This window comes from Brachyhypopomus gauderio, chromosome 2 (genome assembly GCF_052324685.1).
Source record: "Brachyhypopomus gauderio isolate BG-103 chromosome 2, BGAUD_0.2, whole genome shotgun sequence".
Lineage (NCBI taxonomy): Eukaryota > Metazoa > Chordata > Actinopteri > Gymnotiformes > Hypopomidae > Brachyhypopomus > Brachyhypopomus gauderio.
The window spans coordinates 37,956,341-37,973,471 of record NC_135212.1 but is presented as its reverse complement, the minus strand read 5'-3'; the positions used below and the strand labels follow the sequence as shown (position 1 = coordinate 37,973,471).

At 43.1% G+C, this 17,131-nt stretch overlaps 1 protein-coding gene across 1 annotated transcript; it reads left to right on the top strand.

Moving 5' to 3' along the window:
• Nucleotides 1-512: 512 nt before the first annotated feature.
• dhx58 (DEXH (Asp-Glu-X-His) box polypeptide 58) lies at nt 513-8,259 on the top strand. The gene is made up of 12 exons (XM_076995496.1): nt 513-652; nt 1,179-1,352; nt 1,495-1,699; nt 2,742-2,932; nt 3,057-3,170; nt 4,098-4,230; nt 4,395-4,580; nt 4,874-5,121; nt 5,500-5,811; nt 5,944-6,134; nt 7,244-7,337; nt 7,611-8,259. The coding sequence occupies exons 2-12, from the start codon at nt 1,179-1,181 to the stop codon at nt 7,791-7,793; spliced, it is 2,031 nt and encodes a 676-aa protein (XP_076851611.1). The 5' UTR covers nt 513-652; the 3' UTR covers nt 7,794-8,259.
• The last annotated feature ends 8,872 nt before the right edge of the window (nt 8,260-17,131 follow it).

Below are 17,131 nucleotides of genomic sequence, written 5' to 3'. Positions count from 1 at the left end.
TAGAAACAAGACTCATGTCTTCTGCGGAAGCCTATATTACCTGCTTGGAAGACACCAGATTATGAAATGCCAGTGGGGAAATCCTCAGGTTTCCTTTTCCTGATGTCACGGTGCACTGTCCTGGGGCCCCTCAAAGGGGGTTTTCTCTCCTTCGAATGGACTACTTTACATCCTGTTATACCTTCATGTAGTGCCTTTATCTACGTATTTGTATTTGCATCAGTATTCAGAATCCAAAGCATGAAGTATACAAGGAATTTATTCTTGTAGGTGTCAGCACAAGATAAGCACAGTAAGATATCAGAATCAGAAATACTTTATTGCTGCCAGGGGGACCAATAATGATATGTGGGGTCCTGACATGGGGCCCTGATGGGGTACTCTCTTACTGTTATGTTGAGAGAGCACTTTTCCCTCCCTTCTGATGTGTTAGGTAACGGTCATTCGCAGAAATTCAAGTGCCATCACTGTTGTAATAGGAATCTGCTGCTGTATGTCGTTGGTCCCCCTGTGCTGGGCCCTTGCTATGTGCTGGTTTTGCTTTCGTTTCTGAGCTGTGCAGGCGGATCAGCTGGAAGGATAGAAGTCGAACGGAGGATCATTTTCTTCAAAGCAAGTAAATCAACTGACGGGTCTAGTACATACAGCACAGGTGAGAGGACTACTGACCATCCATCCGATGTGTGTGGTTTAGCAGACGGAGAGAGTGTCATTTCAAAACTGGAGCCTGTGATATATATATATATTTTTTAGCTGTTTCTGTCAAAGAATGTTGTTTACACAGTGGGCTAGTATTTATGATTGTGCTCTACTAAGAAAGTGACGTTTAGTTAGTATCCTAGAGTTTCTGTGATGTTTGAAAGAACAAACTAACACATGAAGACACTTCAATGAATGAATGAAGAAAGAAGACTGGGACTAAACTCCTAGGGTTCTTCATGATGCTGAGGAACCCAGAGACAGTTAGGCTTGTGGAGAATATGCCTGAGGATCTTTCTCATTTTCGTGGTGGCATCGGAGTAGATGGGGCATATAGGGTAGAAGTCTCGCTAAGCTTTGGAGTAAAGCTATAAGACTCTATTAAAAGCTCTTGTTGGAACCTGCACTGAATGGTATGGTTGTTTATCATTGTGTGTGTGTGTGTGTGTGTGTGTGTGTGTGTGTGTGTGTGTGTGTAGATGGAGATCTCACTGAGGCCATACCAGGAGGAGGTGGTGCAGACAGCCCTGATGGGGGAGAACAGCATCATCTGGCTGCCCACAGGTGGAGGCAAGACCCGCGCTGCAGTCTACGTGGCCAAGAAGCACCTGGAGAGGCAGCCGGAAGCCAAGGTGGCTGTCCTAGTCAACAAGGTATCTACAGTGCCAGGATTGGTTACCAGGCAACCAACACCAACCAGGAAGGGTTGTTTTTCTTATTTTTCCCTGTTCTGCTTCATCTCTGTCGTCTTTACATATTTGAGGTTAAAATGGTAGAGATGTGTGTGTTCCTCAGGTCCACCTGGTTGATCAGCACTACCAGAAAGAGTTTTTACCATACTTGGGTGGGACAGTGAAGATCGTGCCCATCAGTGGAGACAGTAAAGAAAAGGACTTCTTTGGTCTTGTGGTCAGGGACTCAGACCTGGTCATCTGCACTGCTCAGATTCTGGAGAATGCTTTAATGAACACAGAAGAGGACAAACATGTGGAAGTGACAGGTGAGAACCTCTCCACGGTAGGGTAGGATAGGTACAGCAGGGTAGGGTAGGATAGGTACAACAGGGTAGGGCAGGGTAGAGCAGAGATTTTAAAAAGTGCCCCTGTCACAATATCCTTGTAACCCTAATGGCGATAAAGCAGTACCAGTAGTGACTTTGTCGCTATATTTAGTTAGTATTCAGACCACTCTAGCTATTCTTTTTAGGGGGTTATGTCATTTAGTGACTTTAGCTACTTTTAGGACAGATAGCTCCTTTCCTTAGTGAGGAGTTGGCAACATGTCATCTAGGCTAGTTGCTGTTGAGAATGTGTTGCATATGACGCACTTTATATCTGCATGTATCCAGACAACTAGTCAGCTAACTAGCTATATGCCTAATATGCGATAAATGGCCCACCTCCACCCCCCCATCTTTGGAGGACAACTTTGTTTTTATGTACAGATCAAATGATAACAATTCTGTATAATATAGTGCAATAGTGATAACAGTAATTGGGGTTAGGTGCACCATGATAAAGAAAAGAGGGGGAGAGAAAATTAAAAGGGAAAAGACAGAAGGGCAGGGGAAAAAAAAGCAACCAGCTCAAATGACCACTACAAGGAAGAGCAGAAAGTGTACCCAAGACATAGCACAAATAACTGTGATGTATGTGTGAGTGTGTGGTTATGTGTAACCTAAAAGTGCAACATAGGATAAATGTACGGAATGTACTTACCAGCAAGGGTAGAAAGCTGCGACAACATTCCCCCAGGGGGCAGAGGCAGGCAGAGGAAACCCACCCACCCACGGACCCTTCAGGAGCAGTATGTTTTATAGTTACAAGTCAAGTCTGAAGTCTTTTTGTAGACCACTTAAGTGTGACTTCGACTCGAGTCAATCTCTCTGTCTCTGGGATCGAGTAGAGCAGTATTATAACTATTATGTTCAGTTTTGAGGTACTAATCTTGGTATCATGTTATGCATGATAGTCTTGTTTTTATGATTATGGGAGTCAGTTCAGAAGTTTGAAGTTGTTCTCATGTCGATTCTCTCATGTCAGACTTCACACTGCTGATCATAGATGAGTGCCACCACACACACAAGAGCAATGTGTATAATAAGATCATGGCGCGCTACGTGGAGAAGAAGCTGCAGGGTGTGGGGCCTCTGCCTCAGGTCCTTGGTCTGACTGCCTCACCTGGCACCGGCGGGGCCAAGACACTGGAGGGCGCCGTTGCACACGTGCTGAAGGTGTGGCCATGCATGGGCCTTGGCTGTGTCTTGATTTGTTTTTTTTCCCTTCCTACTGAGTGCTGTTAGATGCATTAAAATGTTGGGACTTTCATAAAAGTGATTTATTAACTCTCTTGCACAGATCTGTGCCAATCTGGACTCTGCTATCGTGTTCACTAAACATTACAAGCCAATGCTTACGGAGGCTGTTCCCAGACCTGTGAAGAAGTATGACATTGTGGAAGAACAGGTGTTGGTATGTTTCTTTTGTCTCTGTTTATGTTGGAACCCATAATATGTTTGTAGTCTCTGATAGGCCATCTTATTTTGAGTCTGTACAGCTTTGACTGGATGAATGAATGTATACTTTATTGATCCCAAAGGAAATTTATCCCAAAAGAAATGAGGTTCCTCTGGGGCCTCGGTGTAAAGCACTGTGATCCCAGAGCGGCTGCTGCGTCTGAAACGTGTCGCCTTTCATAGATAGAGAAAGATAGGGAAAGATAGAGAGATAAACATTAGGAAGGAGTAAAAATATATATAATCGCAGTTTCTTTCGACAGCACAACAATCGGTGAGCATTTTAAAGAAATCCCCATAGCACATATAAGCATTGGTGGTGACAGACAATCAAGCAGTGAGAGGTGTGTTCATCTAGAAGGTAGAGGGAGTCTGGTTTTTCTGGCACAGTTTTTGTGTCAAAGTTCGCGATGAAAGCGAGAGCCATTTCTGACAGTCTATATGTGGGGGAAGGAGCAGGTAACCAAGACAACAAACTTCAGGGAGAGTTTTGTTTGGGAGCCGAATGTAGATAATGAGTTAAGCACGTATCCAGCTGAGAATGTTCCGTACGTGTGGGTTCTCCCGACCCATGACTACTTGTGAAAAAAATAATATCAGTTGCGTAGAGAGACCACTTAATCAATTCCATGCTTTCTTGTTTGAATAATTCGAAGAACAGCGTGAGGGTACTGAGACGAGACACAGAAGCCAAGCTGGGCCAGGGAGTGCAGGAGCGAGAGAGAGTCCACTGCCTCTCCTGAAAGACAGAAAAGAAGTGATGATGTGATGATTTCAGTATGATGTGAGCGTGAAGCCACCTAGGCTTTGATTCAGCATAGCTTGACCCATATGTGTGATTTCCTCCTAGCCCTAATCCTAACTCTAGCCCTAATCCTAACAGGACCCCTTTGGGCTCCATCTGAAGATGATGATGAGGATGATCCATGAGTTCATGTCTTCGGAGCTGAAGGTTGTTCTCCGGGAGATGGGCACCCAGGACTATGAAGCTGATGTGGTGGACCTGGAGAAAAGAGGTCAGAGGTCATTTCTGTGATGTTCTGTGTGTGTTGACCCTCTTCCCCATTACACTGTACTGTGCTGAGATGACGTATTGGCATCTACATTACTTCTACAGGCAGATAAGAGGAGTGTCACAGATGTGTGTGTGTGTGTGTGTGTGTGTGCATGTGGTGTTCAGGTGTCCAAAAAGAGAACAGACTTTTGGCCCAGTGTGCTCGGCACCTGCGGAAATATAATGACGCCCTGCTGATTAAGGATGCTGTGCGGATGGTGGACGCTCTCCATCTCCTCGAGGACTTCTACAGCACCCAGAGGAACAACACGTTGGATGGCACTGACATATTCCTGTCAGCACTCTTTGAAGGTGTGGACTTTACCCGAGCGATTGTAGTGCAGCCTCTTATAAATGGCCTCCAAAACAAGGGCATGGGGGAAGGGTAACCACACAGATGATGATGATGAAGGAAAATGTCTTGTGGTTCATGAAGGTTCTCGAGAATAAAGTGGACTAAGTGTTATATATTATAGGATTGTGGATTGAGTTTGTGGATTATAGGATTATGGACTGAGTAGTGTGGTTACAGGATTATAGCGCCAGTGACTCAGCTTTTGTTGATGATTATAATGATGATGATGATGGCAGTCTTCCTCACTCAGAGAATCAAGTGGAGCTAGAACAGCTGGCGGCTGACATGCGCTACGAGAACCCCAAACTGGCCCAGTTACAGCGCACCCTAGTGGAGCAGTTCCAGGACCGAGAGTCACGGGGCATCCTCTTCACCAAGACCCGTGAGGGCACACGCTGCCTGTGTGACTGGGTGCATGACAACCCAGAACTGCAGAGTGCCAACATCCAGGCCGCTATCCTCACTGGAGCAGGCACCGGTGCCAATCACATGACCCAGGTAGGAGCTTGGCACCAACCAGAGGTGTATAATCCAAGTTCAGAAAGTAAAAGTCCTCACCAGGATTTTGCTCAGGTTTCCTGGATTGTGTTGATTCCACTAATTTTACCTGGATTGCACTAATTAGAAAATCTAGCAAGCTAGAGCAAAATCCTGGTGAGGACTTTTACTTTCTGAACCTGGATTATACACCAACCATTTCAATCCAGAAGGCTTTGATTCTAGAACCCGCTCAGTGCTTCTCAGTTCTCTCTATAGGCCAATACAGACACCCTAACATATTTGTCATTTATAATATTAAAGGAAATATAAAAATAAATTTGACTTCTAATAGTTGCTTCTGCTATCTTGTGAATGCTTGTCTTGAGTGTGTTGTAGAATGGGCAAAAAGAAACAATTCAGAAGTTCAGAAAAGGAGGTCTGAACCTCCTAATCTCCACCAGTGTGGCCGAGGAGGGACTCGACATCCCAGAATGCAACGTGGTGGTCCGTTATGGACTACTAACCAATGAGATTGCTCAACAGCAGGCTACTGGGCGGGCCCGGGCAAAGGACAGCGTGTACTCCGTGGTGGCACTGAAAGATGGGCGGGAGATGCGCAGGGAAATGACCAATGAGTACCTGGAGGACCTGACTGGCAGAGCTATTGCCCAAGTACACAGAATGGATCCCAGCGAGTTTCGCAAGAAGGTTTGTCCCTGATTGGTCCAAACCAAACCAAACCTAATTAGAAGCCTATTGAGAATTGAGCTGTACTGTGTTTGTGTTGTTTATGAAAGTGATCTGACGTGGACCCTTTCCTCTCCCCATGTGTTGGGGCAGGTGCTGGATCTGCAGACAGAATCTGTAACGGAGCGCACCTTGGCTCGCATGCAGCACACCCAGCGGAGGCAGCGTTACAGCCCCACCCAGGTGGAGTTCGCCTGCCGTGGCTGCTTCACCACCGTCGCCCGTGGAGACCACATGCGAGTTGTGAACAGTTCACAGCACGTGAACATCAACCCTGACTTCAGGTGAGTGACAGACTGGGCGGTCCATGGGTGGCCTGCTCCAACTGGCTTGTTTGCCAGCCTCTCAGCCTCTGTGTTACGGCCTTACGTTACTGCTAACAGTCGAGAGTGTGTATTTTAAATGCAAGACCGCAAATCATGCAGTACTCACAGATGTCCTTTGCTCACGTGTCCAGAAAATTTTTGCTCACTCATATTTTCTGCGTTCTCGATCAGATTCTCTTTGCTGTGCTGCGTGTGTGTCGTACATTTGTGTGTCACTGAGGTTTTACACCTGCCACTTACCTCGTGTGAATGGAAGATTCAAGTGCCATTTATGTGAATATGACCAATATATATTCATGACATTACAAGATTTATCCTAACCCTCACATAGAAAGGAAAACCCATTAACCCTAATATTAACCTTACCCTCATCTTAACCCTACCCTAACATTAACCCTAACCCTACCCGAACCTTACCCTAACCCTTTCTTTCCTCGTTCAATCGGCTTCTCACTGTAGCTAGCTGAAATGAGCTAAACATTTTCAGCCACTGAAGTTACATGATGTTTATCAATATTTTTGATTCACAAAAGTGAAATTTACTGTAATTGTCTTCACTGCGAGGACATTTCTGTAATAGTATTCACTGTGAGCACATTCCTGTAATATTCTTCACTGTGAGGCCATTCTTGTTTCCCCTGGATGGCACTGACAGGTCTAGGTTGACTGCAGGCTCTCTGCTAGTAGTCCATCAATAGTGATCTCATCATTTTGTGAATGTGTAGGAACAATTGAATTGGTCAAAACTTCTGATTGGCTGACAACTTACAGTAGCATTTTGGTTGTGAAAACACAAGTTGAGGAGCTTGAAAAGATTTGTGATCACTCATGCTGCCCTAACGCAGGCTGTGTGTAATGTGAACAGTTTTGTAGGAGAGCAAAACAGTTTTTTCATGTTTTTTTTTAGAACTAAAATATTTGGATTACAAATAACTCTTGACTAATGTCTTTCTGGCTCTATGAGTACTCAAGATCATTTTCTAAGGATCTGATGTGTTCTATGGTTGGTTATTCTATGATTTGAGGCAGTTTGGTTAACTATAAAACTTTATTTGTGTTTTTTACAGGAAGCATTATGAGAAAGGAAACCAGGTTTACCTGGACCGAAGTTTTGAAGATTGGGAGCCTGGACACACCATCAGCTGTATTGAATGTGGACAGGTAAGGAGGTGTGGGTGTGGTATGTAGGAGGGTTTGGGTGGGGTATGTAGGAGGATGTATGTGCACTTTATATAGTCCTGTGTACTCCTACTGTCTTATGTAGCCCTTAGTCCTGGAGGAACATTATTTCATTCCACTGTACATTACACACTGTATATGGTTGAAATGACAAAAACCTACTTGACTTGACTAGTTACAGCTTTTTAAATATTAAGATGTAAATTGTTGTAACTGAAGAGTGCCTTTTTCATGCTGGCTGGCTGTCCATGTCAGGACTGGGGGATGGAAATCAAAATCAGGAAAGTGCTGGTGCTGCCCTGTGTGAAGATAAAGGGCTTTCTAGTGAAGGCTCCTGGGAGCAAGCGGACCGTGGAGCAGTGGAAGGACGTGGAGTTTCCTGTGGACGAGTTTGATTTTGTACAGTTTGTGTCTGACATGAACTTGAGTGGAGTGTGAATCCTCTTGACTGCTTCCTTCTCCTGTTCCTCTCAGTTGGTCTTTCATATCGAGCCTTTAAGGTGTTCAGCTGTAACAGCAAACGCCGCTACTGCACTCTTCCTCTTACTTATCAAACCAAGTCCGTAAGTGAAGTGCACTTCTGTCTGTACATTCTGTGCTGACCACCAGGGGTCTCTCTTGTGCAATATTTCATGGAAGCACCTCCATGCATCAGCGTCCTGAGGCTGGCAGCCATACGTCATCATAAATCATCATAGGTCAATTATGCTTGACTGCCCTGGTTAACATTTGTCTGAATGCTTGACATTAGGAAAAAAAACTTGTAGGTTGTGAACTTATAAATGTGGACACTGATACAGTAAACTGGATCCTGATAACGTTTCCCCTCTGTTTACTGTGTGTGTAAACTGTTTCTTACCAGGTGAACAAATGTATTTTTTAAAATAATGAAATTAAAGTAAATGACTTAAGATTAAAAGTGTTCATTTATATTACATAACATCCACAAGTAAAGGAACTCTGTAATAATTCATAAAATGTGTTATAAGTGCATTTTACAATTTGAGCAGTAACCATGGTGAAGGAGACATCTTTGAACTATATCACACTTCACTGCCATGTTTGGACTCTCAGTCTTGACTGTATGTCACCATGGACTTCATCCCTCATCTGTGTCACTGTGTTGAAGCGCAGCATCTGGAACTGTAAACATACACTGTACACACTGTACACATACACTGTACACATACACACACACTGTACACATACACTGTACACATACACACACACTGTACACATACACTGTACACATACACACACACTGTACACATACACACACACACTGTACACACACTGTACACACATACACACACTGTACACATACACCGTACACATACACACACACTGTACACATACACTGTACACATACACACACACTGTAAACATACACTGTACACACTGTACACATACACTGTACACATACACTGTACACATACACTGTACACATACACACACTGTACACATACACTGTACACATACACACACACTGTACACATACACACACACACTGTACACACACTGTACACACATACACACACTGTACACATACACCGTACACATACACACACACTGTACACATACACACACTGTACGCATACACTGTACACATACACACACACTGTACACATACACACACACTGTACGCATACACTGTACACATACACTGTACACATACACACACACTGTACACATACACACACTGTACGCATACACTGTACACATACACTGTACACATACACACACACTGTACACATACACTGTACACATACACACACACTGTACACATACACACACTGTACACACACACTGTACACATACACTGTACACACACACACACTGTACACATACACACACACTGTACACATACACTGTACACACATACACACACTGTACACATACACCGTACACACACGCGCACACACACTGTACAAATACACACAGTCTACACATACACTGTACACACACACTGCACACACACTGTACACATACAAACACTGTACACACACTGTACACATACAAGCACTGTGCACACATATACACACACACTACACACACACAGAGTTTGTTTTCAACCCCTCTAGTAAATTTGGTATTTTGTGTAACCTTAATAAAGACACGTTTGGGTAGTATGGAAAAGGAGAATTCTAGAGAGCATAATGAGGTGGAGATTTCTAGAGAGAGCAGGATGAGGTGGAGATTTCTAGAGAGAGCAGGATGAGGTGGAGATTTCTAGAGAGAGCAGGATGAGGTGGAGATTTCTAGAGAGAGCAGGATGAGGTGGAGATTTCTAGAGAGAGCAGGATGAGGTGGAGATTTCTAGAGAGAGCAGGATGGATGAGATCCCTACATGCTGCTCATCTTCGTCCTGACACACCTCCTGTGTCTCATCACTTCCCCTGCTGCTCTTAACCCCATCTCTGTCTCTCTCTCTGTCTGTCTCTCTCTCTTACTCTCTCTCTCACTGTCTGTCTCTGTCTCTCTCTCTCTCTCTCTCTCACTGTCTCTCTCTTTTGTCCTGTTCTTACATTGGCCTGGATGAAAAGCACTCTGTCAATCTTGTTACTTTTTCTCTCTCTATTCAGTAGGTAATAGCCTGACATTTTCTCCTCTAGAAAGCACATTAATGATCAGCCAGGCTGGTTGTTTTAGAGGGAGACAGAGAGACTGAATGGACACGTATGCCACTTTGTTCAGATAGCCAATAACAGCCAGTAAAATACAGGGAAATTGGCCCAAATGCAGTAATTTTGCATCTGTGCAGTGCAATCAGTGTGCTCAGCAGGTCACGGCTAACAAACAGGTGCAGCAGTGTGTGCGTGTGTGTGTGTATGTTTGAGGGTGTTTCTGCGAGTGTCTTTGTGTGAGTGTGTGTGTGCTTGTGAATGTGTGTCGATCGTGATCACAGGTCATGTCAGAAGGGGTTCCATGAACACAAAATGTTGTATTGTTTTAGAAGCTCAGGAGATCAGAGAAGTTACTGTTATTGTAAACACACAAAACAGTTGGGTACTTGCTTACGTACAGTATGTCCTTGTTACACTTGCACGTATATATCAGTGGGGAACCGTCAGGGCCCTCTACGCCCTCTCAGAGGGCCTAAAATATTCTTAAAACATAAATATATATAATACAATTCGTCCAATTTTTTTTATCTACTTACAGTTTGACAATCGACATCTAAACAATTACAGAAATATAAGCAAATAAATTATTCACTCGTGTCTATTCAATCTGTGTTGGAAAGTGAGGGGTTAAGTGGAAGCCTGTGAGCCTGTGTCTCCCCCTATCAGCGCTGTTATGCCCGCTGTTCGTTTACAGAGGGCCAGGCAGTTATAATTCAGCGCAATACCAGTTTCAAATGACAGTAAAATTGACCAATCATATCTTCCCTCTTAGTGGGCGGGCTTAACTGTATGATAATTTCCGCCCGCTGTGGCGACCAATGATCTAGATCATTGGTGGCAACGCTAGCTGTTGTTAGCGTACCACCGCTAGCTAGTTTCGATTCATTCCTTTGATGCCCTCGTGCGCGTTGTTTACATATTCCGCTCCCGAGGAACATGGAGCTGTCAACCTTATTTTGTTGGAACCTTATTTTGCTTAGTTCAGATATTATTGTTTATTGCATTTCTAAAGCAGTACTGTCATCTCAGTTTTTTTATTTACTGCAGTTAATTAGAAAAGGAAACAATTTTTTTCGGCGGGTGGGGGGATGGGCGCGTGCCCAGGTTTAATGGTCATGGTTCGCTACTGGTATATATATATATATATATATATATATACACACACACATATGACCTCATTACACGTACACGCATGCAGGGGTAAAGGCCCAGTCTCTTCTGTGGGGTGTAGTGGGGTGGGGAGTGTAGGGCTAAAGGGCCAGTCTGTTTCTGTTGGGTGGGGCTGGTTGGTGTTAAAGGGCCAGTCTGTTTCTGTTGGGTGGGGCTGGTTGGTGTTAAAGGGCTAGGCTGTTTCTGTTGGGTGGGGCTGGCTGGTGATAAAGGGCCAGTCTGTTTCTGTTGGGTGGGGCTGGCTGGTGATAAAGGGCCAGTCTGTTTCTGTGCACAAACTGCACACGTGTCTTTGCTCCTCCTCTGTTACAGTAACAGCATGTTGGGCTGGAGCTGACAGTGATGACGACAGGCAGCATTCCCTGTGTGATTGTGGGTGGGTGTGCTGAGACCAGAGCTGAGTGGCAGGCTGATGGAGGGAAAGTGGGTTTGCTCTGGTGGGAAATGTCTATTTATGTATCTGAAATGGAGTGAATGCTCTACCCTGCAGGCCCAGGTAACCTTCAGCAGCCAGTGCTGCTGTTAAAGATGAAATAAGTGGAATTGGAGATCTTGGAATGATTCAGCAGCTGATTGATTAAATTCATCAATATGTGTGACCAGCAGGTAGTCGGACAGCAGGGGCGGTCATGGCCTGGTGGTAGGGAACTGGTCTGACCAGAGGGTCGTGGGTTTGATTCCCAGACCAGAGGCCATGACTGAGGTGCCCTTGAGCAAGGCACCTAACCCCAACTGCTTCCCAGGCGCCGGGCTAGTATGGGCATGTATGATCCACAGCCCCCTAGTAATCACTAGTGTGTGTGTGTGTGTGTGTGTGTGTGTGTGTGTGTGTGTGTGTGTGTGTGTGTGTGTGTGTGTGTGTGTTCTAACTGCACAGATGGGTAAAAAGCAGAGGACAAATTTTGATTGCGAAAAATCACAATTGACAAAATACATTTACATTTACATTTAGTAGGACACTGAATAGGCCCAAGTGATGCACACACAATAGCCAAGGATATATCTGATTGAGTTAATCAAATTTTTTACAGCAGATATGTGGTTTAACGTGCAATAGCATCTACGTCTAGCCTGCTATGGCTAACTGAAACAGTACAGCTGATGTAACAGCAATCGGAACTAGCCGGGCATGGATTACTCTTTCAAATCTGAAGAGCACGGTAAGAAACTATATCGTTTTGCTGTTCAACAACCACTCAGCGAACTGCACAGCATACAGATGGTATTTATGTCTTATTTGTCTGAATATGGTTCTGGTCTAATTAACCCTAACCTCTAACCCTAACCCCAAACCCCTAACACTAAACATTAACCCTAACCATTACAGCACTTTTTTAAAATGTTGTTTATATATATATATATATGAAATTAAACCATTTGCCTTTTGTATTTTTTTATTTTGTATTTGCCTACAAAGAGAATGAATTAATGCTGTCCTCCCCTGAGTGCAGTCTGGGAATAAATAATTTGATTAGGGTAAAAGTATATGTTAGGTTATATAGGATAAGGACATGTAGTTTTATAAATGTTGATTATAATTACCATACATCTGTGTGATAAAATGCTCTGGGCTGTAATAGGTGGCATGTCGTATTAATGTGTACATAATTAAATAATTATAAACAGGTTGTTATGACATTGGGTTTAAGGGTACAGTAATTAGTGTGCAGTTTGGGATGCCTGACAGATACATGTTAAATCAAGCTAAATGTATAGTCAGAAAACAACTTTTCCTTAATATTAAAGTAGACACTTTAGTATTAAATCTAAATGTAACCCTCCAACTGTGCACTTCTGATAATGTACATCCAATAAGATTTCCTATACATGGTTGTCTATCTCTCTCTGTCTGTCTCTCTGTAAGTGTGTTTTAGAAAAATGTGGTTGTGTGGGTGGATCAGGTGGTTGTGTGGATGGATTAGGTAAAACCACTAAAAGCCACACTGACATTCAAGGGCTCTCATGGCCAAAGTTCCCGGCAAAAGGTGCATCATCCTGGGGTTCCGTTCATCATTCCAGCACAACACTTCTGGTTTACCTGGAGAGGTACATCAGCACAGGTCTGTGGGACTTGCTAATACCACATTATACATGTGCTACAGAAAAGAGAAACAGTAACAGTCTTTCAATGCTGACCAGAATAAGTCTGAATCAATACCTCTTACATCCATCACACACACACTTAAAAAAACGTTAGAAAAATGTATTTCAAAATATATACTTAAAATACATGGTTGCTCTCAACCAGAAGAAATGTGCCGTCAGTAAAATATGAGAACAAGGGTACTGCTACTACCAGACCTGTGGAACACTGAACGACTAGGCTGAAACGTAGGAGACACCTTCAGCATGACCCACGTTAATGAAACCATTAACTTCTTTCTAGGACGACTACATTTTAATGTAGACATGGTCATGTGATGAACAATCCCTATTCAATTAACCACCTTAATTGATTGTAAACAAAGTAGAGCTGGCGATGAACACGTTGAAGTCCAGATCACATGTTTATTTATATGTTCAAATCACATGTTTATTTATGTGTGTCATGCTTTTATGATTTATACATTTCAAGGAAAATGACCTTGTAACTCTGTGGTCAGGGTCAGATGTCTCATTGGTTTTTCTTGTATTGATTGTGCCAATTCTCAGTCATTCTGGCTTTTGCAAATTGTTGCAGACACATTTGATCTACAGACTCGATCACAGATGTGACACACAATTAAATGGAGTGCATTAAAGTGTGTAGCCATTCGGGACATAGTGCTCCCTCCTATTGAGTCTGTGATGCTTTTGTCCATGATGACACCAATTTTAAATTCTGCGATAAAAGTTCCTAATGGACCTGGTCCTGACTGGATAATCAGGCAATTATGGTGTATCTTCAGAATAAATAATAAGCACTAACACCGACAGACAGCTTTAAAATTCAGATTAATCACAGCTGTTCCTGTTCAACACCATCCTGTTAAACACCTCGAACAAAGCCTGTCTTAGTGGGTCCTGGTGAAAGTGTTTTACAGAATTACAAAACGACTGTTACCATTATTCTTTGGCTCAGCAAAAAAAAAAAAAAAAGTGATTATCAGAAACAGTGTGAGAAATGTATCCAGCTTCAGTGTGAATAATGAGTCAGAAGCTGAGATGAAGATGAGGCAGAAATGCCCATTTCTGTAATAATATCTACAGTGTCTGCATGTCCCACTGAACACAGATAAATGGTGTTATTTCACACTGGGGATATTTGACTCTGCAGACTAGCAGAGTACCTCTCTTCACCACAGCCTTATAGTACAGTACACAGTAGTACAGGCAGGCAGCACTACTAGATCCTCACACTGTAGCAGAGTACATCTCTTCACCACAGCCTTATAGTACAGTACACAGTAGAACAGTAAAAATATTTTATAAATCTTTTGGAATCCTGAGGCCACCAAACCGAACCCCCTCCCTCACCAAACCGAACCCCCTCCCCAGTTGACTACACTGAGAGATTATGTCCATTAAAGTTATGAACAGAATCGGTGACTAAAGGCAGTAGGGGAAATAAGGGTGGTAGGGGCAATAAGGGCATTAAAGGCAGCCCTGATGGAGTCCAATCCCAACTGGAACCAGTCTGACTTCCTGCTGGCCAGGCGGACAAAGCTCCTGCTCCATTCACACAGGGACTGGATAGTCTGTAGCAGCGGGCCCAGTACCCTATACTCTCGTAGCAGTGGGCCCAGTACCCTATACTCTCGTAGCAGTGGGCCCAGTACCCTATACTCTCGTAGCAGTGGGCCCAGTACCCTATATTCCTGGAGCGCCTCCCAGAGGAATTCCGGAGGGACATGGGGTAAAAGGCTGGTGTTCCACAACCAGGATGGAAATCACATTGTTCTTCTGAGGGGAGGCTGAGGAGGATCATCCCCCAGCAGTTGGAGCACAACCGGTTTGCCAGTCCATAGGCACTGACCCGATGTACACGCGACGTTGCAATGTTTTTAATGATTCAAGGAAAATTCCTGTACACCAGTAACAGCTGTGTGTTTAGACTACAGTTTTAATTTGTTCTCCAGAACTGGTCTTGATGCTCGATCTTTCATCATGATTCTTTCATTACGATTCTGTGCTGATTGAGCAAATCATGTGCTTGCAAAGCTCTAGGTGTTCCACTTTATATAATAAATGTGGTGGGCACACGAGTCTGAATCAGCTGCATACGTTTTTTCTTTTCTTGTTTCTTCTACTCTTTCTTTCCATTTATTCATTTTGGTCTTTTCATAGTCCATCAGACTTCATTAAGCTGAATTTTAAAGTCCCTTTTGTTTGAAAGCTTGATGTGCACTTTACAGCCTGTTACCATGGAAACCAGGTGAGTCAAATGGAAAAGTCATAACTGATTGGATACATTTTGATTACACGGAATGTGCATTTATGTGTGATAAAGTGAAAGTGTGCACACACATGGGTGTACCAGTGTGCCTGTGTTGAGTGTGTGAAGGGTGTGTAGTGAGTGTGTGGTGCAGTGTGGATAGTGGGACTGTATGTCATATGTTTGTTTATGTTTGTGTTTATATATTGTCACATCACGAAGGTACCAGGGTGCAGGTGAGTGAAAAGCTTGTTCGTCTGGGGGCCTCAGTGTAAACCACTGTGATTCCAGAGCGGCCGCTGCTTCTGAAAGGCGCCGCCGTTCACAGATGGGGAGAAAGATAGAGAGATAACATTTGGAAGGAGACAAAAAAAATGATCACAGATTGTTCTCTCAACAGGTCAACAGTGTGTGAGCACGTAAAAAAAATCCCCATAGCACATATAAGCATCGGTGGTGGTGACACAGACAATCCCGTTAATCTAAAATGTTCATTTAAGGCAGGGGGAGCCAGAGGTTGTTCTGACACAGTTTTTGTATCGTGATGAAAAGTGAAAGCCATCCTCTGATATTTGTGTCTCCTTGGGTTTGTTGTACATTGGTTGAGCTAAATGTCAGTGGACCAGGCGCAGGAGGAGACGATCTGGACCCATACGATTGTAAAGCTGCTTTGTGACAACGTGTGTTGTGAAAAGCACTATATATATATATATATATATATATATATATATATATATATATATATATATATATATATATATATATATATATATATATAGGTTCTGCAGCACCAAGCAAGTACTCACAGAAGCATAAAGGCCATCGCATGCAGCAGGCAGGGATAATAACCACAATGATCAGTGTGAGCATAACCCTAACCCAGTGGCCTTGTTTGTGGTGTGTATATGTGTAGCAATACCATTTTAGATTGACACATTCTATGTAGGCTATTATATATGAAATATGCAGTGTGGACTGTATCATATAATTTCCATCTGTAGACCTGTGGGGAACTTGATCTTTAATCGCCTGAAGAGTAAATTAAGAAATCCATCATATAATTTTATACTTTGTCTAAACTTACACTTCTAGTTGTCAGATTCTGGGCAATAAATACATTTATGCGAAATAAATGTACAAAACATGGATAGGTCTTGTAAGGACAGGTCGTGTGGGGATGTCATATGAGGATAAGTCTTACGAGGTAAAGTTAAGTACAGTAAATATAGGTCTTGTGAGGACAGGTCTTGTAAGTAACTTCACTTTGGACTTGGCTCACTGTCCTCAGTACATGCATATTTCTTCACGCATTGCCAAAACTCATATTTAATAGCTACCGAGTTTACTTCGAGAACAAGAAACGGTCACCGTAAGAAAATAACGGTTAGTTAGAAGCATATACCTGATAACCGACCTCATCGTGGTAAGGTTATTAGTTACTTTTAAATGATAGGTAGCCTACTCTAAATGCTAAATTAATTTTCTTATTTTGATGCAAAATTTTATTACACGTGTTACACAAAGAATCTCCTCTTAGTGTATGACAAAAAACGGCACCTTTTGATGGTTAAACGACATAAACGCGTGTCTTGCACAGTTTGGTTCGCGCATTTGGGGGGCCGATGTGG

Excerpts from the sequence above, each read along its gene's own strand:
- dhx58 (XM_076995496.1), top strand. The coding sequence starts at position 1,179 with ATGGAGATCTCACTGAGGCCATACCAGGAGGAGGTGGTGCAGACAGCC. Across the intron at positions 4,231-4,394 it reads GGTGGACCTGGAGAAAAGAG|GTGTCCAAAAAGAGAACAGA; the intron begins GTCAGAGGTCAT and ends TGTGGTGTTCAG. Across the intron at positions 6,135-7,243 it reads AACATCAACCCTGACTTCAG|GAAGCATTATGAGAAAGGAA; the intron begins GTGAGTGACAGA and ends TGTTTTTTACAG.